Below are 25,129 nucleotides of genomic sequence, written 5' to 3' on the forward strand. Positions count from 1 at the left end.
CCTCGTTTACACTGTCAGTGAAATGTGACCCAATTCCAATTTTTTGCTCACGTGACACAGATCGGATGTGTTCTATGACCGTGTAAACAGGAAAAAAACGCATGCATTCGGATATTTCGAGATCGGTTTCAGACCTCGTTCATATGTGGAAATAAATCCGATAAAAATTAGATATGTGCCAATGCGACTGTCATGTAAACAAAGATTTTCTGAGGCATTGGGACAGGCTGCAATAATGGCCCTTTTTGTTGTCCTCCGTCTCAAAATCATGGTGATGTTTGGCAAACTTTGCATATATTGCAAAGCTAGCATCAATCATATTTCGCATTTGTCCATCTGTGCAAGAACCCCCTTTAAGCATGTGTGATGATGTTTCAGATAGTATGTCAAGTGTAAACACATGAATCTGATATCGGTCACAATTGAAAGAACGTGTAAATGGGCGGTCAAAAAAAAATATCGGATATAGGCAACAGATCAGAATTGGGCATTAAGACCTGCAGTGTAAACAAGGCCTATATTTCCTGCGCAGTGGCAGTCCAATCAATCAATCAATCAATCAATCAATCAATCAATCAATCAATCAATCGTTTCTGTCATCAATTACTCACCCTCATGTTGTTCCAAACCTGTATGAGTTTCTTTTTTCTGTTGAACACAAAATAAGTATTTTGAAGAATATGGGTAACCAAACAGGCCCAATGCCCCATTGACTTCCATATACCTGGGCCTGTTTAGTTACCGACATTCTTCAAAATATCTTCTTTTGTGTTCAGCAGAAGAAAGAAATTCATACAGGTTTGGAACAACATGAGAGTGAGTAGATAGAAGCATACTGCTTCTTCAGGCTATTTGATCCCGGCCTGGTAGCTAAAACCTGACCTCATATTAGTCTTACAGCGCTAATCCCTTCCAAGCAAAGATAATTTACTTTACACAGTCGGAGTGTTGCCTAAAAAGTTGCTGGACACTTTAGCTCTGTGTTGGATTTTTAGAATATTGGCTCAGAATGATTGTATATTGGTAGTAATCGGCTTCTAGAAGACATAGTTTGGGTGTTATTCAGAGCCGGCGCAAGCAGAGTAATGAAAGTGACACAAAGTTACCCCAGCTGGAACATCAAATGTGGCCCATTCACGTATTTGCTGGACCGTAAACAAACCTGTCGCTACTACAACTATGAATCTAAAGCTACTGAACAAATACAGATGGCAGAGCTTTGAATACTACATAAAACAAAAGGAAAATTGCCTAGGCCAACATATTTGAAATTTTGACTCATCGATATCCATGAAATTGACACGTTTTAAACCACCATATGTTAGTGTCTTAGATACACAATTTCATTAGTTTTACCATGAAAACAGACAAGTTACCATGATACCACCAACACCAAAAGTAATTAATTGTGTCTGCTTTACTATGAAATAGACACTCATTGCGATGCGTTTAACAGATGTATATTTTTATGTTTGAACAACCTGAAGTGCGGCCGGGGACAAACAATAACAATACAGCGAAATAGTCAGCTAACTAAGACCAGTTACCTAGCCCTCTAAACATGAACAAATAAATCATCATACCTTTAGATTACTCAGTAGAGCCGGGTTTCTTTGTGCCACGGGACGTTTGTAGGTTAATGTCTCAAATTTGGCAATCAAAATGTGACTTTGCAAAACAGACTGTCCTCAGCCAAAATGTTGCTATAGTAGCCTAATATTAATGCTAGAAAGCCTATGCACATGGCAATTGTGATTTTTCTTTAAATAGTCTATTCTATTTCGTCATTAAAATCTCATCCATCTTGAGTGAGGGGGCAGGATAGTCTGGGTGAGGTGGCTCCAGCCCAGGTGTTATTGCACATTTAATATTTGATTTCTGTTGCACATACCTAATCTGAGCCTCAACAAGATTCTCATTTTCAAAAAGTGCTCGGGTTAGTGTGAATTTAATACCTGACTGTGCCTTTAAATTTACGGTAGCACTACATCCTTTAAGTCTGTTCCTGACAGCTACAGCAGCTATTAGAGGGGCCTCCAGTAGACAGGGTTTTCCCTCTGCTCAGCAACTTATGAATTACAGCACCAGATACTCCCACACTTAGTCTCACTAAACCGTAGGAACAGGAAATGGTTTTTCAATGCTTCTTCATGGATATGACATATTTTGTGCATGTGCATCACAGAGTGTATATTATTCTTCTTGTCATCCAATGGAATGTAGGGTGACCATACTCTTTAATGTAGAATTCCTTATGTTTTATAACTGAAGCTTTCAGACTGACCTGAGAATGAACAGTGAAATTTATAGATCTGATTGTGGGCTTTACGAGGACCCATCCCCCCCCCCCCCCCCCCCCCGCCGGGTTTCTTTTAGCATCAATGACTTGAACAGCACTGTTGAGTTTTTTTTTTTTTCATTCCTGGGAACCATAGACAAACAACTTTGAAATTAAATGAAAGGACTGCCTCTATAAAAAGAATAAAATTGCTCTATAGGGGATGTTTCTTCTACAATTGAAGACATTCAATCAGCCGCAGACTTTTGTACTACCCTGAAATCAACGTGTTCTCACCTCCTCCATAACAATCAGGTGTAGTTATGCCACCACAAGGGAGTTTAATGCATCATTTGTTCAGTGGAAAGAATCATTGGATTGGACTGCTTCAAAGAACTTAATGTCCTGGGGTAAGCAAGACCTCACATCTTGATCTGCACTACTTTAAAGCTTTATTTACCAGGAAGGGCTTTCGAAATCATTAAAACAAATGGTTCAGGTGTTTGTTTTCTCTTGAGCAAGGCTATTTTTTTGTACCTATTTTAACTTCAGAAAACTTTCTCTAATAAAAGACATTACCAAAAACAATTTGCATAGTGTACCTATATATGGTATAAGGACAAACTCAACGCTACCTCGCAAATTTGTTCGAGTGAGGTCGTATGAATTCGTACGAATTAGCCACCTCGAAAAATTCGTACGAATTGCCTTGCCTTTATTAAAGCTATATTTTAATTCTATTACATAACACAGGCACATCGCACTACAGTAGTTTACAAAAGCATGCTAAGGAGTTCTATACTTATATTCAGTGTATTCATCACAGTATGAGCTTCTTTTCTTATATGCGGTGCTAAATGCAATGCATATGAAATGAATGCACTCACAAGTCATTGAATAATCGCGTCGTTTTCTGTGCATCATTTTACATTGCATTACATTTTACATTACATGTATCTTCACAACGTATCTACAATGCACATCTTGAAATAGACATGAATTCTGCCCTGATTGTCATGATGGATAGAAAAGTGCTTTCAGCTTATTTGCTCTCCCCTGCTGTACCTTGGCCTGGAAGCTTGATATGTGTCCAGAGAAATTTGGGAGAAATATTTCAAATCTGACTATACTTCAGTGGTCAGAGACAGGAATAGAGATACATTTGACAGTTTGGCTCAATCCCTCTGGCCACATGCTGTTTTATAAAGCACATTCTGTAATATGTGTATAAGAAATAACACAGAAAAGAGCTGCTTGGCACACAACGTGGTTTATGAGTGATTGTTTGTGTAATGAGATATTGACTAGGTAATTGCAGTATCATGAAGTTTTCAAGGTCTCACTAATGCGTTTAGCATTGGTATTGTCTGCTGTCCAGTGTAAGGTGTTGTTTTGTATTCTGGTCCATGTCTTGAACCCAGACGAGTCAAACATGATAAGCCCACCTTGGCAATCAGAGAGCATAAAATGAGAGCTGTGGATTCTAGCAATCTTGGAAGGCATCAGGAATCAGTTTCCATGATGCAGATACATTCGGCTAACCCTGCCACAGTCACAGACCGGTAACCTAAATGATGATTGCTTTTCCTTGTCTCCTCACTTCCTCCATTGCATTGCATGGACACTCTCTTAGTTCCAGTGAAACTGCCTATATGACCCTGTGCACATCCTCAGCTCTTCAGGTCTTGATAATTGAGAATCCATAAGCCTGATGAAATACAAAAACAACATCTTGTTCCTGCAGTTACTTTCCCTTGCATACAAAATACTACAAGTTTGCCATCTATTAATGAATTCACGAAGAATCAATTCACTGTAAAAATGTTTTGTCAGGTAACTGCAAAATCCATGTAGTATGTGGGAAGTAAATGTATCATGTTTAAAGTAAATTTATCAACAAAAAAATAATAATTTTGTAAATATTTAAATATCAAATATTTTATTTAAACATTATTCATTAAAATACTTTAAAATAATAATAAAATAAAATGTATGCAACAAAAAATACAGAGAATTTATATGAAATAATATAAGATTAATTAGTACATTTATCATAAATATTTCATGTAAATATTATTGTTTTATTTAATTTATTTTTATCCGTGCAAGAATCTGAATTTGAATTTAAATTGTTTAAATATTTTTGCTGGACAAAATACTAATTTAGAAAATGTTTTCTCTTTTATTGATGCAACAAGTGTCTTTTATCTGAATGTCTTGACTTATCTTATATAACAGACATTGATGCCCCAACCAATCTGGCAACCAGGGAGGTGACAGAGAACTCCGCAACTGTGACGTGGGATGGTGTTCGTGCTGAGATTGATGGCTACACGCTGACTTACAGCTCTGCAGAGGGCACCAGCCGAGAAATTAAAGTGGGAGCGGACGCTACATCTTACCAGCTGACCTCTCTGAAGCCAGGAGTCGTGTACACAGTGTTCCTCTGGGCCTATAAGGGCTCTCGTTCCAGTAGGAAGAGCATGACTGAGGCCGAGACGGGTAAGCTCTTCACCTTCTGGGTGAGGATTTGGGGCTTTACCCTCTGTTTTTATTTCCTCATCTCAAGCATTCCCTCAAGGGATCTTGGCTTTGATCTTTCTAGTTTCTCAGTGGATGGAAGAGTGGCATTCTCATTCTCAGATGTTCATTGCTTTCATGTGCATCTAAGCAGTCATTTCCTTGCTTGATTTTATTTCTTTTGACAGAGCTTTTGTCTATCCAACAAGGCCTTTGCTTTCATTCCTAGCAGAAAACGTTTACATTTGTGCATTTAGCAGACGCACAGTACAGATTTCATCTTTATGTATGTTATCTGGGAATCAGTGTTGCAAGCAACAGCAACTTACCAGTTTTCAACCGCATATTGTGGAGCCATCATTTTCTAGTATTTTCCATTTTCCATAAGACGAAGCATCATTAACACGTATAGAAGTGATGTTTTTTCAGCTCTTTTAAACTGCCAACCCTGTAATAATAAGACTCCTTCATAGCAATTCAAGTTTAAAAGCGAGAATAAGAAAGTTATTTCTCCAGTGGGTGCTGCTGTAGACGGTAAACCAGATGGTCTAAGTGCATTAGCAGCTGACATTCAGTCAGGAAACACAACCTAAACAGAAGCACTTGGATATATAACAAATGTACCCATGCGTATCCTCTGTCGGGTTTCCATAACCATTTATCTCTGTTCACATTACAGCATCTAAAGAGCATTAGAAGAAATCTGTGCACTATAGTGTGAGCCTTATTGTCTATTTCTGTTTACATTGAGTTTTTATGAAAGGCTGATACAGCCTTTAACAAGTGGAATATCTAAGGTTTTGCTTACAGGAATCAGGGAATCTAAAGTTTTGATTATTTTGTAGGAAATGTTGCTTATAGTAGCTGGTGCCTGAACTTACAAATGACAGCGTTTCATAATGTTTACTTCTGTAGCTGACTTAATTAGTTTCAGACATTTTAATATGTAATGTAGTAATGCAGATTTTATGTTAATATAGATCATATATTAGTGCATTAGCATCTCTGTTGATTGCACAATAATTCATCCATCACTCCTCTCGAAACATGTTTGCTCTTTGCAAATGTTAATTCACACTGTCTGAGCATGTTTTATCTACCCTATTTTACCATGATTTGTATTTTTATTGTGTTACTGCTTCACTTTAATGTGTAAATCTTCAAATTAAATGCAAAGTATCAATCAGGTTAACAAATTTGAGGTAGTCAAACAGTAGCTTTTTATTGTCATTGTTCAGGAACGATTAGTTCACATTTTAATAATGTGGACTGGATTGGAGGTTACTGAAATGACAAATAAATAAATAAATAATAATAACAGCATAAAAATGATAAATATAATATATACATATTCATACTATGCTGCCACATTTCATAAAAGGAGTGTTGATTGACCAGTTATTTACTGTGCTCACACAACAATACAGACACTGACAGAAAAGCAGTGCTTGCAAGTAATTCTTGTTAGTTTTGATACATTATTTGTTTAAATTCCCATAAGCATTCATACAAGACATTTATATAAGACATGTTTTTAGACAAGTACTATCATACAGCAGCATTCAGTGCTGTTTTGTTTTCCATCTCTGTGTCGTCTAATGATGAATTGCAACGTTCTAACAGAACCTGCTGGCCGCATTAATCAAGTCGAACACTAATTTGAGAAAAATGCACTTTTCATAAGCACAGGGCATTTTCAAATTTACACTAATGAAAGTCATTTATTTTCACTCAACTTGTTAAAGAAGCAACCAGCATCAGATAAGATTAAAAACTTTACCAAGATCAATAAACTTTCAAATTAAGTCAAACTGAAATAATATCAATTGCTATCTGCATTAGGGTTGGGCCGATATACGATGCCATCGTCCATCGCGATGGCTGACAGACATCATGATGTTGAGCCGGCATCGCGATCCATTGAATCTGGCAGTTATGTCACGTCACTGTACATTCGGTCCTTAGTGGTCAGCTGCTGCAGAGCGTGCCAAAATTGCTGATGAGATGTAGAGTAAACTATCTATAAATATCTAAAATATCTACCCCCCTACTTCCCGATGTCATCGTCCGTCGCAATGTTTTACTGTAGACATTGTCAGATGCCAAATTGGTAGACATCGCCCAACCCTAATCTGCATCTTGCATTCGTTGCATCGGTATGAAAAGGATAGATCCTCTACCCTCTTCATGGTTCAGTGATGCATTCCTTTACATGGACATACATTGTCTTCTCTGCTGCACTGCCTATACCTGCATGGCTTTAATGCAGCAATGTGGTGCATTAACCTGTTGTACAAATGGCTTTTTAGACATAGATGCACCTACTAACCTTATGACCAAGGAGGTGACAGAGGACTCTGCGTCGGTGACGTGGGACAGGGTGCAGGCTGACATTGATGGCTACATGCTGAGCTACAGCTCTATAGATGGCTTCGGTCAGGAGGTTCGAGTAGGAGCTGACAGCACCTCCTACAGTTTCACTGGTCTGAAGCCTGGAGTTCTCTACACAGTCTATGTGTGGGCCATCAAGGGCCCTCGCTCTAGCAAAAAGAGCTCAACAGAAGCATTAACAGGTCTTTAAACTGTATCTTCCCAATCGGCTCATGCAAACTAACACAGTGTTCTCTGTTTTGGACCGTTTATCTGTTTGCAGAAATAATGCTTTAAATAAGACCTTTCAGTGTTACCCTCCCTAAATTTCAGTTATTGTGCTGTACTCAGACAGGTAGCCTTGTGTTTCTACAGATAAATTGTTCAATCATGCATGGCTCAAGTGTAGAAATGTGCATTAAAAGTGATGTCATTTTTTTAAACGTTGTCCACCATTCAGAATTGAATTTTAAAATAATTAGAATTGAGGAAACAAACTGGATGCAGAATTGCAATTTGATTATGAGAGTAAAGAAGTTGAGTTAAAATTAATTGAAATTCAAAGAAATTAATATAACTGTGTAGAATGTTTAGAAAGCCTTGACGGTTGAAGATGTATGGATGGATGTTTGGGAAACCTGCTTGAAAACAATAACTATTTTTGCAGTTCTGTTTGGTGCCACTAGTGATGAAGAATGACATGCTTCACTTTTAATCAAATGTGTTAACGGTTAATTTAGAAATACATACTCCTACTAACTTCTTGATCAAAGAAAAGAGAGACATCTATGTTACAATCAAAACTCTGGCCAAATGAGAAGAAACTACAGCGCCCCCTACAGGTTTACTAGTTTATGTCCTGGTTGCCGTGATTTTGAAAAGTAAGGCATGTTCCTGGATCAACATCTTTTGTTGATCCTGGAACAACATTCCTGTCTAAAAACATAGCCCTAACTCTGTTCGTACCCCTAAACCTAACCCTACCCATAACTTATCCCTAAAATCAGAGGGAAAGGATTGGTAAATAAGAATGGTGTAGAAGCCCCTACCCCTTGTTGTAAGCCTAAACTTGACATTAACTGTAAACCTATCCCTCAAAGCTGACTGATTGATTGGAATGTTGATCCATGAACATGTTCTATTTGGTGAAATCACGTTCACCTTTAAGTCCTATACTCGTTGACAAACATATAGAATGTAGATGTCTTCGCTTTTTAAGTACTTCACACAACAAAACCTTTTCATTTCTTTTATATCTTTCACTGTTCAACTCTTAATCTTGAGATAAATCCCAGAAAATGGAAAAATAACTGAAGCAGACCAATGGAAGTACTTCCTTGAAGCATTAACACTGTTGTACAAATGGCTTTTTAGATATAGACGCTCCTACTAACCTCTTAACCCGAGAGGTGACAGAGGACTCGGCGTCGGTGACGTGGGACAGGGTGCAGGCTGACATTGATGGCTACATGCTGAGCTACAGCTCTATAGATGGCTTCGGTCAGGAGGTTCGAGTAGGAGCTGACAGCACCTCCTACAGTTTCACTGGTCTGAAGCCTGGAGTTCTCTACACAGTCTATGTCTGGGCTGTGAAAGGCTCTCGCTCAAGCAGAAAAGCCACAACAGAAGCTGAAACAGGTTATTTGATTCATGCAGGCAGCGTGGCTCTGTGCCTGTGCTTTCATCTTCTGCCTAAAAATGTCAAATGAAGCATGACGAAGGTCTTTGCTAAGGTCTTGTCTCAGCAGTTGTGATAACTGAATTAATTCAGCACAGAAAGCTTAAAGAGGAAGAATCCATAATTTTTCAACACTAACTGGAAGGCTAACTCTCATGGTTATAAGGAGAGACATTTCTCATCTATTAAGAGCTCATTTAGAATGAGCTGTTTTCTCATGACCATTTCCAGACACACAATGTCGACTTCATTTAACCAAGCACTTTTTTGTTGATCTGCAGAGATTGATGCACCCAAGAATCTCAAAGCCATTGATGTTCAGACTGAAACCTCCACTATTACATGGAAAGCTCCTCAGGCTAATATTGATGGCTACATCCTGACCTACAGGGCTGAGGATGGCAGTATGCAGGTTTGCTCTACACACAAACATGTTCAATTGCATACTGTATCCGTTTAATGGTAACACTTATACTTTAAGATTAACATGACCTAAAAATAAACAATACATTTACTGCATGTATTAATGTAGGTTACTGTTAATTTCTTCATTTATATATATACAGTATATATATATATATATATATATATATATGTGTGTGTGTGTGAGAGTGCTCTACTGGCAGCCCAAGCCCAAGAAAGCAGAAGATGGCTGATGAGAGTGAAGAGGATTTACAACCTGAACCCTCACAGCCACCCTGCCCCCGCGTATGATGAGTTGTGAGAGTTATGGAACACGCTTAGCGAGGCTTTGCTGCCATAGTAGCGCGTGATGGAAGAGACCGCTCGTGGCAGACTTTACGAACGGTTTCTTTCCAGCCATAACGCTTCAACTCCCGTGAGCCTTCCATTCCTGCCCGATCTATACAATGAGATTTATAAGGCATGGAAGAACCTGTGTTCAGCATGCATCCATAGCCATCAGTACGCTGATGTTGCGGGGATGCACGAACACGGGTATGTGTCGATGCCTCAACTGACGAGGTTTGGCTGTGCTGCAAGCATACCACGCTGATCTGCTGAAAGATTTGGACCGAGGTCGGGAGTTAATAAGCGCTATGCTGGAGAGTAGAACTCAGGATTGCCCATCTCTATGATCCGGTTTGTGAGTGAACTACTGCCATCTCTTTTTTGAGAGACTCTGTTTAGGAAACAGACAGGTTGTTGGCAAGACTAGGTCATAAATTTGACCAGGTCAGCCTCCCTGGTGGCATGTGGGGTGGACTTTATGTTCCCCTCAGAAAGTGACTGGACGGGACTCCTTTTGGACCCCCTGGCCATATTCCCTTAACCCTTTAGAACCTGAAACTAAAATAGGTGTTTTTCACACATATACATTTTTTTTTTTGACTGTGAAATTCTAAAACAATGTGCCATCTTCATGTGCAAGGTGTCATCTTTTTCAGAAGAAAAATAGCTTTCAACAAATTACAGTTATTGACCATTACTGTGTTTGGTGAGTTTGTAAATAGAATTTAAATAGAAAAAAATTTAAAAAACAAGAATAAATTTACTGATTTTTATTTAGAAAAAAAGAGAAAAATCACGAACGAAAGAAACTAACACTTTTTAAGTTGAAAAGTGAACTATAATACATATACAAGTCATTTTTTGTGACATTGGGTTGCACGGTTTTCATTTTGGACACTTTTTTTCATACGCGCACACACATGCATGCATTGGCACGCACACATACACATGCACACACACCACATGCTAAGATACGTGAAAGAGTAACGGCCATCCGCCTCCCAAGTTTAATTAAAAATCATCCCAATCCCCTCTTCTGCTGTCTACCACTTCTTTCGCCATGTATTTGTTCGTTTCTTTTATTATTTTATGCAATCCAAAACACTCTAACCTGCCGCGCTTCGTATCTCTGTTCAAATCCTTCCTTCCCGCTCTGCCAGAAAGCTGCTGTCAATTGCTGATGAAAAGCATGAAATTAAGCCTTATTTGCTGAAAAGCACATGTTGTCTACTGTCAGGGGCAATTTGAATGGTTTTGATCGCGCAAACGGTTGAAGAGTTACAGTAAAATGAATACAGCTTGCTGGTATGTGTCGGCGACGACACAGTCGGTTTTAAAGGGTTAAAGGAACCCCTTCCATGGAAGCTGTTCATTCCAAGGCTTTGAGCGGCCTTGGTAGGCCTTCCGTTGTTCGGAGGCCACTTTGAGGCTTATAGCTTGGGCAGTGACAGTAGGGAATAATGTCACAGACAGCCTGAATGTGACCCGAAGGGGGAGTGTTTCTTAGCATTTTCTGTGAAATAACTGCCATTTCTGACAGTTTCTGTCACAAGCCATAATTGGCATGCACTCCCCTCAGCATGGTGGGATTGTATATCGTTCCCCATAGTGTCATTGACAAAAGGGAACGTCTAGGTTACGACTGTTCAGCAGGTTATGCCTGCTGAAAAGTCCTTTCAGACAATAAGTGGATGGCATGTTCTCTCTAGGCGCCCCTTTTATACTTCTGGGTCACACTAGTGACGCCATAGGCTGTCGCTGGTCAATATCGATTGCCGTGATTGGATAGCTTTTCAGACACCGATTCACGTGGAGGACGTTCCCCTGTTCCCCTGGTCCCCTGTTCTCATTTCTTATTATCAAAGTTGAAAAAAGTTGTGCTGCTTAATATTTTTGTGGAAACCGTGATACGTGATACACGTCTTTACTGTCACTTTTGATCAGTTTAATGCATCCTTGCTGAATAAAAGTATTAATTTCTTAATTTCCCTCAAACTTTTAAACAGTAGTGAATGTATTTTATTTTAATATGAAATAAATGCTGTAATAAACTGATGTAAAAAATAAATGCTATAAAAAAGTATTGTTCTTTGTTAGATATGATACCCAAAGCATTAGCTAATGAACCTTATTGTAAAGTGTTCCCTGTTTAAATTGTAGCTGTTCTGTTTGTTAGTAGGCCAAACTTATATGATACTATGAGACATTTGTCATTTTGGCACAACTGAGTTCTTCTTTGTTTGATTAATTTCTCTGTTTTATGGTTTTAGACTTTGGAAAAAACTTTGACTGCACGGGACAATAGATTTGATCTTTCTGGCCTTGCAATGGGGAAAAAGTACATTGTCACCCTTATTGCCTACAGGGGCTCGAAGAGGAGTAGGGTAGTGGAGACAATATTTAGTACAGGTAATATATGCAATACCATATTCCTTCATTCACACCTTTATTTGACTCCTAGTGTGTCAACATATCATCAAGCCTTATTTGCACTAAATATTAAATAAAAGAAAGTTAATAGAAATAAAAAGCATCATTGATTCATTAAATTGGTGCTATTTGTAGTGGGTGTGGCCTACCCGTTCCCAATGGACTGCACTCAGATTATGAGGAATGGAAACATGGAGAGTGGCATCTACACAATCTTCATCAATAGCAACCGTAGCAGAACCATGCAAGTGTACTGTGACATGACGACTGATGGTGGCGGCTGGATTGTGAGTGCTAAGTTTCATTTATGAAATATTTTTTGTGTCTTCATTTTTTTATTTGATTTGCATCTACAGTATAGTATCAGTGTTGTATCTAACAACTTACCCAATGCATCAACCACAGGTGTTCCAGAGACGAAACAGCGGCAAATTAGATTTCATGAAGCGCTGGAGAGACTATATGAAAGGCTTTGGAGACCTGAAAGATGAATTTTGGCTTGGTATATCCAATAAAGATTTCACATAATATGCTTGTTGAAACCTTTCACCTAGCCATGTCTTTGGTTCATACAGAACTAGATATTGATTTGAGCTGCTCTGATTTTTTTTTTTGTTTGTTTGTTTTTTTGACCAGGCTTGGAGAAGATCCATGAGCTGACTAATACTGCTACCCAGTATGAGGTGCGTTTCGATTTGGGCGTGGGATCAGAGCGGAAATATGCCGTCTACGATAACTTCAAAGTAGCTCCATCCAAACAGAAGTTTAAACTTACCATTGGCAACTACAAAGGAAACGCTGGTAAGTTGAATTATGTAATCTGATTATGCCTACCAAGTTATATGAAGCAAAGTCATTTTATTAATAACACATTGTGCACAGGTGATGCCATGACCTACCACCAGGGAGGATCTTTCTCCACAGTTGATTCAGACAATGACATTGCGCTTGGTAACTGTGCTATGACTCACCAAGGTGCCTGGTGGTACAAGAACTGCCACCTGGCCAATCTGAACGGCAAATTTGGGGATAACAGACACAGTATGGTGAGTTGTGATGATTTTTTTAAGCTGACTGATATTTTGAAAAAATAAGGGATCTGTATTGGTGTGGTTATGCCATGTAATGAGATGTAATAACCAGCAGAGGGAGTTCTCAAATTACAACACTGAAGGCAGGATTTAAAGCCAAGCCATTTACAAAGAATAGCCCAATAATTCAGAAGAAAAAAAGCAGTGTCCTGAATCTATCAGATCTCATAAGTTCACAAATAAAACGATACTTTCAAGTTGGCTGGAGATTTATGTTCCCATTAGAGCCCTTATTTCTGTGAGGCTAACAGGAAGGTTATACTGAATGTTTTTCACTGAGGAGTGAAAACAACATTTTAGGCCACAAAGAGTAGAATTTTTTTTTCTAAACGTCAAACTAAGCTTCGGTGTTGAGGGGTACCAACTTTTAAAACTTGTACTTTTTTTGTAATTCGGTTTTATATATATATATATATATATATATATATATATATATATATATATATATATATATATATATATATATATATATATATATATATATATATAAAATGGCCCAAATATACACTATAGATAGAAATAAATAATTGTCATTACTTACCATCAAGTTGTTCTAAGCCTTTCAGAGTTTCTTTCTTCTGATGAACACAAAAGAAGATATTTTGAAGAATGTTGGTAACCAGACAGTTGACGGCACCCATTGACTTATATATAGGAGAAAACCCCACTATAGAAGTCAGTGGGGCCCATCAACTGTCTGGTTACCAACATTCCACAAAATATCTTTTGTGTTCAACAGAAGAAAGAAACTCATATAGGTTTGGAACAACAAGGGTGAACCTTTAATACTTGTATTCAGTGAGGACGCATTAAATTATTAAAAGTGACAGATTTAGAATATTACAAAATATTTCTATTTAAAATAAATTCTGTTCTTTTCAACTTTCTGTTCAAAGAATCATGGAAAAAAAACATTGTGTTTTCGACAAAAATATCAAACATATTCCAACTGTTTTCAACACTGATCATATTAAGACATGATTCTTGAGCACCAAATCAGCATATTAGAATGATTTCTGAAGGATCATGTGACATTGAAGACTGAAGTAATGATGCTGAAATAAAATATAAAACATTTATTTTAATTTGTAATAATATCTCACAATATTACTGTTTTTACTATATTTTTGATCAAATAAATGCAGCCTTGGTGGCATAAGAGACTTATTTTAAAAACTTTTAAAAATCTAACCAACACTAAACTTTTGAACCGGCAACAGAACAGAAAAATTACCGCTTTATATTTCTCAGAGATGCTGCCTTCATGAATGTAAGTAAAATGCCTTAAATACATTCCTGATTGTGTCTTCCAGGGAGTAAACTGGGAGCCATGGAAGGGGCACCTGCACTCTCTTGACTTTGCCGAAATTAAGATCCGCCCAGTGGGCGCAGCGGGCAGACAGAAGAGGTCACTGAAGAGGAGGGTAGCTGTGTATTAACAATCACTTGACAAAAACTACAAAATCCAAAACGTGTGGGAATTGGATCAAACCAGGTTGGAATAGATCTTCATATCAGGAAAGCCACTTTAGATGTAGCCGCTGTAGATTATATGCTGTGTAACTGTATTTTGTATCGTTACAAAAGGCAGATTCTGAATAGAATATGCTTTAGTTCTTTAATTTAGTATATATACACACTGTATATGAAAGAAAACTGATATCACAGTGCCATTCCTTACTCAAAGGGTGCTTTTCATAAGGGGATATTGTGTAATGACCTTTACAGAACCTCTTTTTTTATTTTATCGCAGTGTTTTGCAACAAAGGACTTTGTATGATAATTTCTAACGTTTTTAATGGATAGTAATGATTTTCCCCCATCATAATATTTGAATATTATGATAAAATTTAAATGTCATGCATAAAAAAGACATTTTATAATAAAGTCTAAACTATAATGTCTTCCATCTGGATGTGTACTGTAGTTGTACTATAATTCCTGACACAGACACCAAATTAAGTGTCACATATTTTTACAGAAATAAAGTTTGTTGAAATAAAAACCATTTGGAATCTTTCATACATGTTTTGACTGGCTCTACAGCCAAAAAGAATGGGAAATTAGAAAAATTGCACCGCATATTGCAGCATTTCAGTGTCATTGTCTCTACAGTGGGCCGGTTGCCCTCAGAGTAACCAGAAGTGTAAAATTAGATAATACCGGTAAAATGACTGTTCTTATAGAGGAACTGACATCAGGAGGAGGCATATCAGCCTCAGCAGGAGCAGGACTGTATTGGCTCTTCTACAGGTCTCATGTGTTCAGCCTGCTGCTTTGCGTGCTTCATCTTTCCCTCATCAGTCCATGGCTGAATCACTGTTTTGAATGGGGTTTGTTATATTTCCTCTCCCCACCTTCCCCTCCTGCATTAGTGTGAGCTGGAGCATGAGACAAAACAAGGTCTGTTTGTGTGGAGGGATCTGGGCAGTGGGTGTGCGCAACCATCAGCCAGGGGAGAATTTCCTGACGCTCAGGACTGTTATGTGATGGAAAACTGCAGCAATAGGGTGTGTCCATGGCTGCAAAATGTTCACTAAGTGCTAAGTGTTGAGAAACACTCTTAAATGTGAATGAACCACTTGATGTTCTGTGAAAACTTAGTGCACTTGAGAATAAATTATATATGCAGAGTAAAAAAAAAATTGCTGTATAAAATAAGTCTTTAAAATAAGTTTTTAATGAGTTTGAACAGCCTTTAAAAAGCAGATTTGAAAGATAATACTGTTTTTGTTGGTTAATAAGTTGTTAACCCTTAAATGCTTGAATGTTCCACCTTTCATTATTACATATTTGGGTCTTTAGCGACCCGGATCTATATCTAATACACATGGATATCTACTGTACCTGTCGCGATAATATAAAACTCTCCTGATATTAAAGTAACATTTACAGAAGAATGAAATAAAGCATATTTTGTTACCTTTTGGATCTTGGAAGGGTTCAGTTTGAGCAGATGTTTTATACCCATCACTGTCCTTGTCAAAGCTAATTTCCCAGTACATTCAGCATCTGGCTTATTCGCAAACATATTCTCAAAACTATCATTTTCAACATCTTCAATATCAATATTTTGATTGCTTACAGCTTCTTCACCAGATCCACCATCAAGTGACAGTGACACTAATATTTGATTGCGTTCAGTACTTGCTCTGCAGTAAATCGCTGAGCCATTTCAAGTTTTGCTGATGATACTTTCTATTCTTTTGTTTTCCGCCTGCAGTAACTTTGAGTGAAATGTTACTTTTTCATTGTGTATCAGACATTGCCATCTTGTGGAATAAAAGTGAAATGTACTTGTTCAGTCATCAAAGATTATTGTTGTGCAGAAAAAAATATACTTACACTGTTACACATCATTAGCGACCATATACAAATTTTACAAAAAATGAATGGGAAAACAGGCATTCTTTTATAGTTTTTCTCGTTATATTGTTTATAATGAATTGATTGAGGAATACTAAGAAGGTTGATGTCTAACTTTAAAAAATGAAATGAGGAGGAGGATAGTGAATAACGTCCTGGGTCAATAAAGACCCAAGGTATGCGTTTAAGGGTTAATCGAGTTTCGAGACCGGTGACGCTCATCATCAATCACGCAACCGGCCTCACGCTGTTTTGGGACAGCCTTTATCGGTGGTAGCACAGAATGCAGCATTAGTGTATACCTTTAGTTAAGTTTGTTAACTTTGACAGGTATGAAAAAACTAACTACAGGCCAATACATATAAAAAATAATTTTATTTAATTTTGTATATCCCCAAAAAACTGGCTGGAAATATCTGCATGCATCAACCTGCATAGCAACAGACTTTGAGAAGCATATTCATACAAACTGACACTCGTTTTCATGCAGAACTCGACTATCAAAGCTTTGCTATAATGTATTTTGAACGAGAGCACAGGAAACAGAACTTGAATGCTTTGTTGTTTAAACTAATGAAACATTCTCTCCTTCCAGCTGTACCAGAAACCAAAATCAATGAAGGACAAGTAGCTATGGCCCAACTTTGCTGATTATGCAATGAATAATTCAGTGGTTGCTTTACCCGATAATACAAAAATGCGTGCTAGCCAAACACAACAGTTAAGTGAAAAAGAGCATGATGGTGGGTGTAAATGAATGACTTTCTGAAATGCATAATCAAAATGTGTTGAAGTAACAACATAAACATCTAATTATGGCATCTGAATAGTGCAAGAAGATCAAAGTTTGTTTATCAGCAAGCCCAATTACACACAACTGTGATGATAATGCTGTATCCAACAGTCCAACAGTTTTGAGATCAGTATTATCATTATACTCTATTGTGAAAAGAGGTGTTTAGGGGGAGATTATGAGGGAGATTAAGTTTCTTTGAGCTGTTGATCTATACTCTAGTAAATTCATCCATATGGGTCACAGAGCAAACATAACACTCCCCCCTCCCTCCCCCTCCCCTTCCCTCCCCCTCTGTCTCTCCCCCTCCCTCTCCCCCTCCCTCCCCCTCCCTCTCCCATTTTTTTTTTAAATTATGGTTTAGTCAGTCGACAGTGAGAAAGGCAGGTTATATAGGGAAATTGTGGGAAAGTATCAATTTCTGAAGCCATTTCAAGCAAGTCATTTTAAATGCATCGCATCCTTCGAGTGAAGGACAAGTGGTTGCGACCCATTAAGTGCATCACTAGATGTCTTTGACATCTTTGGGAAATGTTTTGGTTTAAGTGCAGATTTTAGAAGCATTTGTAATTGTGAAGAGCTCTTTGGAATTCTTACATATTTCTGACATCTGGCTCGATTAGAAATGTTAATCAAGCAATTGGCTATTATTGTTGTTCCGCAGGTATAATCACATCTGTGTTGATATTCAGACAAACAACACAACTGCGAGTGTGATGTTTCTTTTGTACAGCAGTTGAATAAACAAGAAGTTCATATTGAGTACAGTAAATGTCTAGTTCTGTCATGAAACTCTTGCTGGCGCAGGCTGATTGGCCATTAAGACAAGCTTATGATATTTATTGCGTTAACTTCTTGGCACAAGCTGATTGGTTCATGTCACAAGCCACTGGCCATTGATCAACATTTAAACGGTTGGTTACCATTCACTATATCAGTTTGCAGCGCACTTTCAGAGTTCGTCTAAAACCCTCCACCTCCCCAGCTCCACCTGTATAGATCTGCTATGGGTAATTGATATATTCTATTTGTGCAGCAGCAGTATGTCTTACATACTCACAGCAGCATATCAGCATATGTATTAGCAGTAGCAAGTTCCTGTTTCTGTGCAGGCAATAATCTATAACAATAACAGCAGCAGCAATTCAGCAGCAGCAGCAGCAGCGTAGCAGATCTATTCTGCCAAGACCAAATAAATTAACCGTCATATCCATTACCATGCTAAAAATATCCTGAGAGTTGTCATGATAAAACTTGTGTATTTTGGCACAAATGAGCAAATTTCAAATGAATCCAAACCAGAATCAACTGTTGCACTTGCTAGCAACAGACAGCACAAAAGTTGTTTTTCGTTTGCAAAATAAATCAGTGTTTTCGAATGAATCGATTCCATGATGATTCAATGACTCACTCATTTAGACAGTCACTAGCTTTGTTTATGAATGAATCTCACTCATATAGACAGTTACTATTTTCGCTCCTGACTGAACCAATCAATGACTGGCGTAACAATGTAACATGCAGAAAGAGTCACTGAAAATCCTCACCGGAACGCACAAACGCAGATAAGTGGAGTGATCCTAATCCTGGTGCTTTTGGACAGTCTATTAGGGACCATTCACACAGAACACATTTTTGCGTTTAAAAACGCGAGACTCATGGCAGTGAAATGAAAAAATGCAAGGTCTAGAGATGCGTTTATAAAAAAAGTTAAACTATTTTTAATTAAGTGCCACATTTTTAGAAAGCCATGTCATGCGTGAGACTGGAGAAATGCATGAGCACAAAGATCAAACACGTCCGTCTAGAGCATGTTAACAGAAAAATCAATAGAAAAGTAGCGCAGTCAAATGCAAAAACAAGGCCCTGGACTAATTGTTGTAAATGCATTTCTTTTCACCTACAATGCGGGTTTTGGGAAAGCCTTTCAGGACCACACACACATCATAAAGCATATTCTTGCACATTCATTCACTCCCAAATTACACTTCTATACAAAAAGTCTCTTGAAATTCTCTCTCTCTCCTTTTTTCTACATTCAGGCATATGTTTAGTAAACACTGCTGCAACACTTTGTACCTTTACATGTACCATAAAGATAAATAAATATAAAATTGTTCACTGTTCAACGTGGCTTTTTACACCATAGTGAGTGCAAGTCTGTCACTACTCATGGGATCTGTTTTGACTGAGATCCACAAGTCGTCACTGTTCTGGCTGCCGTTTTTCTTTTTCTTTTTCTTTTCAGACTTCACATTTGTGACTGAGGTCTCGCCTTTGCCGCGACAACACCGACATCCATCGGCATGACGACAGCAGCAACAGTGACAGCACACCAGCACAGATGTGAAGAGCACAACCAGCGGCAGAGTCAGAAGCACTACCAGGCAAACCGTGTTGTAGATGCTCTGGTCATGCTTGGATGAAGCGAGGCTCCACATATCATTGAAAAACTGCAGGATTGCCTCCGTCATGGTTCTGCAAGAGTTCTTCAAATCCCTGTAGAGATCAAATCCAATGTGATCTGAGATGTAAAGCCACTGTAGATCCGATTAAACCAGCAATTAGCATGGGATTTCTATCTGGAGATCAAGAAACTGAAGCACAGTGATAGAACTGGCCTGTTAAATGTTCTGATGTCATAGTCCCATCCTGAGGAAATATCACACCCGTTGTAACAAATGACGGACGGACAGTTTCAAAATCCTTGATGCACACAGTTATTGCTTTAATCCCAAACCTCACTATTCATCTCATACAACGCCTTGCCTTTGGGGTCTAACAACAAAGCATTGCTTATGAGATGTTCCTCTTTGACTTTTGACGATTCATATCTTGCGGCTGTGAGGACTGCGGAGAACGTGGGTTCTGTTTATACTGGGTGGATTCCTCTCAGCATCAGTCCCTCTGGAGACACCAACTCTATTTTAGTCTCTTCTGCCTTGACTCTCACAGATGTGATGGAATTGGGGCATTTCTGGAGAGAGAGAGAGACACAGAAATAAATAGTGAGAAAGAGAGAGAGAGAGAGAGAGAGAGAGAGAGAGAGAGAGCAGAAGTTAAGTCAGCTGTGGATCCTTCAGTGACTCAGTGTCTCTCATGTATTCTGACTCTCATCAATGTTGCAGGACAGAGTCATGAGTGCACAGCTACACGAGTCAAACCAGGTCTAAGAACCAAGCTTCTGACTGGGCTATAATGCATATTTGTATGTGCTTTTTATTTAAATTTTGAATGGCAATTGGCAAATATGTGCACTGTAAAAAAAAAAAAAAATAATCAACTTGATATGAGCTTCATATTGTAGATTGTAGAATTAGATTGATAGTTAATTCGATGTTGCTCAGAATGTTGATTTAGTATTATTTTTTATTTTATTATTTTAATATATATATATTTTTATATTATTAATGTATACTAAATAAACAAATAAATATATAAGCAAGTAAGTAAGTTAGTAATAATAATAAATATATTATTAAAACAATGAGAGATAAGGCATTATTTCAACAGCCCGAAGAACTATACACTGACGTCAATAGACATACCACAATGATGGTAGAAAACCAAATACACTGTGGAAAACCACAACATGACAGTTAACTGACATGGACAACAAACACAACAGCAACATAATGTCATCAACATAATAATAATAATGAAGTAAATCTGTACCGATTTTGAAAGTTTAACCGATGTATTACAGGTAAGTTTAAGTTGATACTCGTCTCAAGGTTAGTACACTATGCTTAGACCTATTGATGTGGATTCATGAAGTTTTCTTGAAAAATTAAAAGCAGTGAATACAGTATTTAGAGTAAATGTAATTGTTAGTAATGATGATTGATCACTTGCATATCAAATTAAAGGTATCAAATTATGTCTTAATGTTTGATGCTTGTTTTGTGTAATTATAGGCAAGACCTGGCAATAGGTCAATTAGGAGCAATTCAGTGTTCTCTATTTATACATGGATAAGTATGAAAATTCATTCAATTTATTAAAAGGGAACATTATATAACTGACCCAACATCAGTTAAAACTATTAGACAGTGAACCGTGAGAATTTTGAAATGTTTTGTTACCAAGGTTTGATACAATATGACGTAACAAAGCCTCCTTCGCTGAAATCATGTGACTTGGTGAGTTTGATACAAGCTCCGAATTACAGATTCGTAAGATTTGTAAGTTGCATGAAGCGGTTTCAAAAGAGACCGTACATGCTGTTCATTTATTTAGGTATAAAACTGTCGAAATTATTTATAAGTTAAGACACCACAGGTGAATAGGGCAAAAATACAGATGTCAGCATATTCATTATTTTCCATTAAGTTGATTAATCACAAACATCAAGACAGCTGTTTTGTATTCTCTAAAAAGTCATTATCTAATTAAATTTGCAGAACATAAATCTGAACATTGGATAAAGGCAGGTTCAAAACTATTGTTTCATTTTTTATGGAAATGTATGTCCACTTCAGTAGCACTTACATTCCCAAACTTTCCAGGTTTATTCCTGGCTATATTCTGAAGGATTTTACAGAGGAGTTTGTTAATATATTGTTCGCCTGATTTATACAACATTTTACTCCTAAAAACATGGACGTTTTTTTTTTCTCCAGACAGTAGATATAATTTCTGATTTATGGAATGATTAAAAAGAGATATCTTTTTTTTTTTTTTGAGAAATGTACATTTATATATTGTACATATACTGAAATATGAATTTTCTTTCACAAACTCACTGTGGAACCAAAAACTATTTCCAAATGTGTTGCACAAACTTGAGGTGTGCAATGTGCTTGCCCTGCTTCCTGCAGACAGTTTATCTACAGGAAATATGTTTGTGCAGCAGATGAAAAACACCTATGCAAGGGGAAGTGACTTTTATGAAGACAAAAAATAAAAATTAAACATCTCAACGTAGCTTAACGCTGCAAAGGCATCATATCTCGTTTTCCATTTTGAAGTTTCAGTCGTAGACTTGCGTAAGACTTCAAGAGCATTCAGCTCTCCGTTCTCACTCTAATCCTTCAGCATGACCCCTCTGAAGAAGAACAATCACTTTAAATAATTCTAAGATCTGCAGAGGAATGTTAAACAGGAAGACTCTCTCAGCTTCACACAAAGCCAGGATGGAGCTCCGAATTTCACCGACAACATCAGTTACATGCAAAGACATGCCGTTGTGCACATCACGTCGAATTCCTCCGAATTTCGCGAGGAGGTTGTTAGATTCACCTACTGTAGATAGTAAAGGCATTTTTTTTTCTGAGACTCACAACCAGATTTAACACATTTCGAAAAGACAAATACAGGGACATGATTAACCTTCCACAAGAGAGGACACTGTCTAAATACAGCACAGGCCCTCAGGGCGCAAAGTGTGTGTGAGAGAAAGAGGGCGAACATGGCTGAGAAAGCTTAGTTTCATCTGTTGGAAGCTCTGTATTAAACTGAAGTTAAAGCGTCTGTCTTATAATCAAACACTTGCTTGCTGCCATAGACCTGTGATGGAAATATTTACAAAAGCAGAGGACTTTTAAAGAGCCCGTATAAGCCTCCACCTGCCCTTCATTTACGGTGCCCAGTTTATATTCATGAATGATTTGGATCTCCTACATTCCTACTTTGGTGATGCCAAACGGCAATGTTTTTCCAGACTTTAAAGTAGAGCGTACAATCCCGGGCGGCAATATAAACAGAATGAGTTTTACCACATCTTTGCCAGGACTAATCTGAAAAAGGTCAAGTTATTTAAGGAATATCACACAGAGAAAGCTAAGCAGAATGCACATGTGCTAAATATAAAAACAAAAAAGCATATTTCCCAGCATGTCCACAAGCTTCTCCGTTACACAGAATGTCAGTCACGACACGGGAGGAACTCAGAAGTTAAAAGGGCATATGGCCTGAATTGAGTTAGCTGTTCTCAGCTATGCCACATGTGACAAACAGATGCTCATCAGGACAGTAATCCATCATTTCTCAGCCCAGAAGCATTAAACCTTACCGGCTCTGATCAGAGGTCAGTCCAGGCGTCTCTGCGGGCATCACATAACCCTGCTTTCAGCAACACAATCTGCTGCTCTGACTGGAGGGCACATATCCACAGCTGTACCTGCGTGAGAGAGGAGGAGTTGAGTCACTGTAGGCCGTACGCTTTAAGAAAGAGCCCTCTGTCTGCTCGCAACTCTTTCGCCTGACACACACTGCATTCTTGTGGTTACTTTATAAACTCAACTTCCCTGTGATGTCACAGAACGAAGGGTGGGGAAAATGTGTCACTGTGTTTACATAGTGCCCACAAAAAGGTTTTCAGAAAGTGCACAGAGGAACTAGAGAATCATTTAAGAAATTGTTATGCCTTTAGATTGAAGTGCAATCAAATCGAAATTAATACTTCACATTGAATGAGGGCAAGAGAAATAGCAGTTTGATTTCATTTATGGTTTGCAAGATTTATCAAATGAACAGTAACTGGGTTTATTTACTCATACTCATCAAAATGCCGCTGTCCAAAAGAAGGCATTGTATAGTTCGATTTTGAAAAGGAAAATTTGCTTGACTTTAGGTAATGTAAAATTATGTCAGTTAAGCCTAATTTCTTTTCATCTCATAACATTCATTACAATTTTAAAAATATGTATAAATAGGGCCTATAGTAGTATAATAATATTACTGTTCAAATATTATAATTTTTTTTAAAGAATTATCTTATACTATCCAACGCTGCATTTATTTGATCAAAAACAATAAAAGTAAAACAATCAGTAAAAACAATAATATTGTGAAATATTATTAGAATTGAAAATAGCTTTTTTCTGTTTTTATTATATTTTAAAATGTATTTTATTCCTGTTATGGCAAAGCTGTATTTTCAGCATCATTACTCCAGTCTTCAGTGTCGCACGATCCTTCAGAAATCATTCTAAAATGATGATTTGCTGCTAAAGAAATATTTCTTACTATTATCATCAATGTTGAAAACAGTTGTGTCGCTAAATATCGTTGTGGAAACTGTGATAAAAAATGTCAGGATTTTTTGACGAATAGAATGTTCGAGGATATCATTTATTTGAAACGCATATCTTGTGTAACATTCTAAATGTCTTTACTGTCACTTTTGGTCAATTTAATGCATCCTTGCTGAATAAAGTATTTATTTCTTTGAAAAAATGAATAACCCATAACTTTTGATTGGTAGTGTATAATAGCAATGCAATAATTATATGAATTAATCTGATATTATACTATGGCTAAAATGAAGCAGCACACATACTGTGGGCTTTACTCTATCAAGCATGAAAATGCAGAACTGAGTGTTTATTTTGGGCACGTTCAAGACTTGAACTTCTCTTATTCAACCAAGTGACACAGGAAGATCTCCAATCCTGCTGATGTTCATTTCTAACACTTCTTTCACAATTAGAATTGTCTTGAACTTAAAAAACCAAGAGAAGTCTTGTTTGCATTTAACACGTTTAAATACGCCTTCTAGCAGACTGGGGTTGTGTTTGATAATGTAAAACACAACTCATCATCTTTGATGTCTCACAAGCTTGAGGTTAAGACTCTAGTTACTGCGGTTATTCACACCCAACTTTAAAGTTCCAAAGAAGGCAGACTCAAAAATGATCTCTCTCAACCATCATTTCAAAAAAATTCTTCCATTGTCTCTTCCATCATCCTTCTGTCTGACGTTCTGGCCTCTGATTGGATCTTTTAGAAGCAGCATCTGCACATCCCAAAGGCACAGAGTGTGCTTCGGAAACATAAGGGTGTTAAGTTTACGTGCAGTCCTAATGAAAAATAAAGAGGGCTGCCTCTGAATCCAAATATAGTCCAGGCCG

General features: G+C 37.6%; 2 protein-coding genes across 4 annotated transcripts in view; one reads left to right on the forward strand and one right to left on the reverse strand.

Moving 5' to 3' along the window:
• Positions 1–15,137, forward strand: part of tnn (tenascin N) — a 34,778-nt gene extending 19,641 nt beyond the window's left edge. For 2 of the 3 annotated variants that reach the window (XM_081375164.1, XM_081375165.1), the window contains exons 7-16: positions 4,517–4,780; positions 7,108–7,371; positions 8,543–8,806; positions 9,128–9,258; positions 11,867–12,005; positions 12,162–12,313; positions 12,432–12,528; positions 12,663–12,827; positions 12,909–13,072; positions 14,431–15,113. In XM_081375164.1, the coding sequence (XP_081231290.1) occupies positions 4,517–4,780; positions 7,108–7,371; positions 8,543–8,806; positions 9,128–9,258; positions 11,867–12,005; positions 12,162–12,313; positions 12,432–12,528; positions 12,663–12,827; positions 12,909–13,072; positions 14,431–14,556 (1,766 nt within the window). In that variant the 3' untranslated portion in view covers positions 14,557–15,113. Of the gene's footprint in view, positions 1–4,516; positions 4,781–7,107; positions 7,372–8,542; positions 8,807–9,127; positions 9,259–11,866; positions 12,006–12,161; positions 12,314–12,431; positions 12,529–12,662; positions 12,828–12,908; positions 13,073–14,430 lie in introns of all 3 variants that reach the window. The other variant, XM_081375166.1, reaches the window with a different exon arrangement.
• A 2,495-nt stretch (positions 15,138–17,632) lies between these two features.
• On the reverse strand, positions 17,633–23,531 carry kiaa0040 (KIAA0040 ortholog). Its single transcript, XM_081375167.1, has 2 exons — positions 23,290–23,531; positions 17,633–20,253 (listed from the first exon to the last, which is right to left on the reverse strand). Exon 2 carries the CDS (start codon positions 19,748–19,750, stop codon positions 19,415–19,417), a length of 336 nt encoding a protein of 111 aa, XP_081231293.1. The 5' UTR covers positions 19,751–20,253; positions 23,290–23,531; the 3' UTR covers positions 17,633–19,414.
• Between the last annotated feature and the right edge of the window lie 1,598 nt (positions 23,532–25,129).

This window comes from Scardinius erythrophthalmus (genome assembly GCF_964197995.2).
Source record: "Scardinius erythrophthalmus genome assembly, chromosome: 9".
NCBI lineage: Eukaryota > Metazoa > Chordata > Actinopteri > Cypriniformes > Leuciscidae > Scardinius > Scardinius erythrophthalmus.

Coding starts and splice junctions, on each gene's coding strand:
- kiaa0040 (XM_081375167.1), bottom strand. CDS start 19,750: ATGACGGAGGCAATCCTGCAGTTTTTCAATGATATGTGGAGCCTCGCT.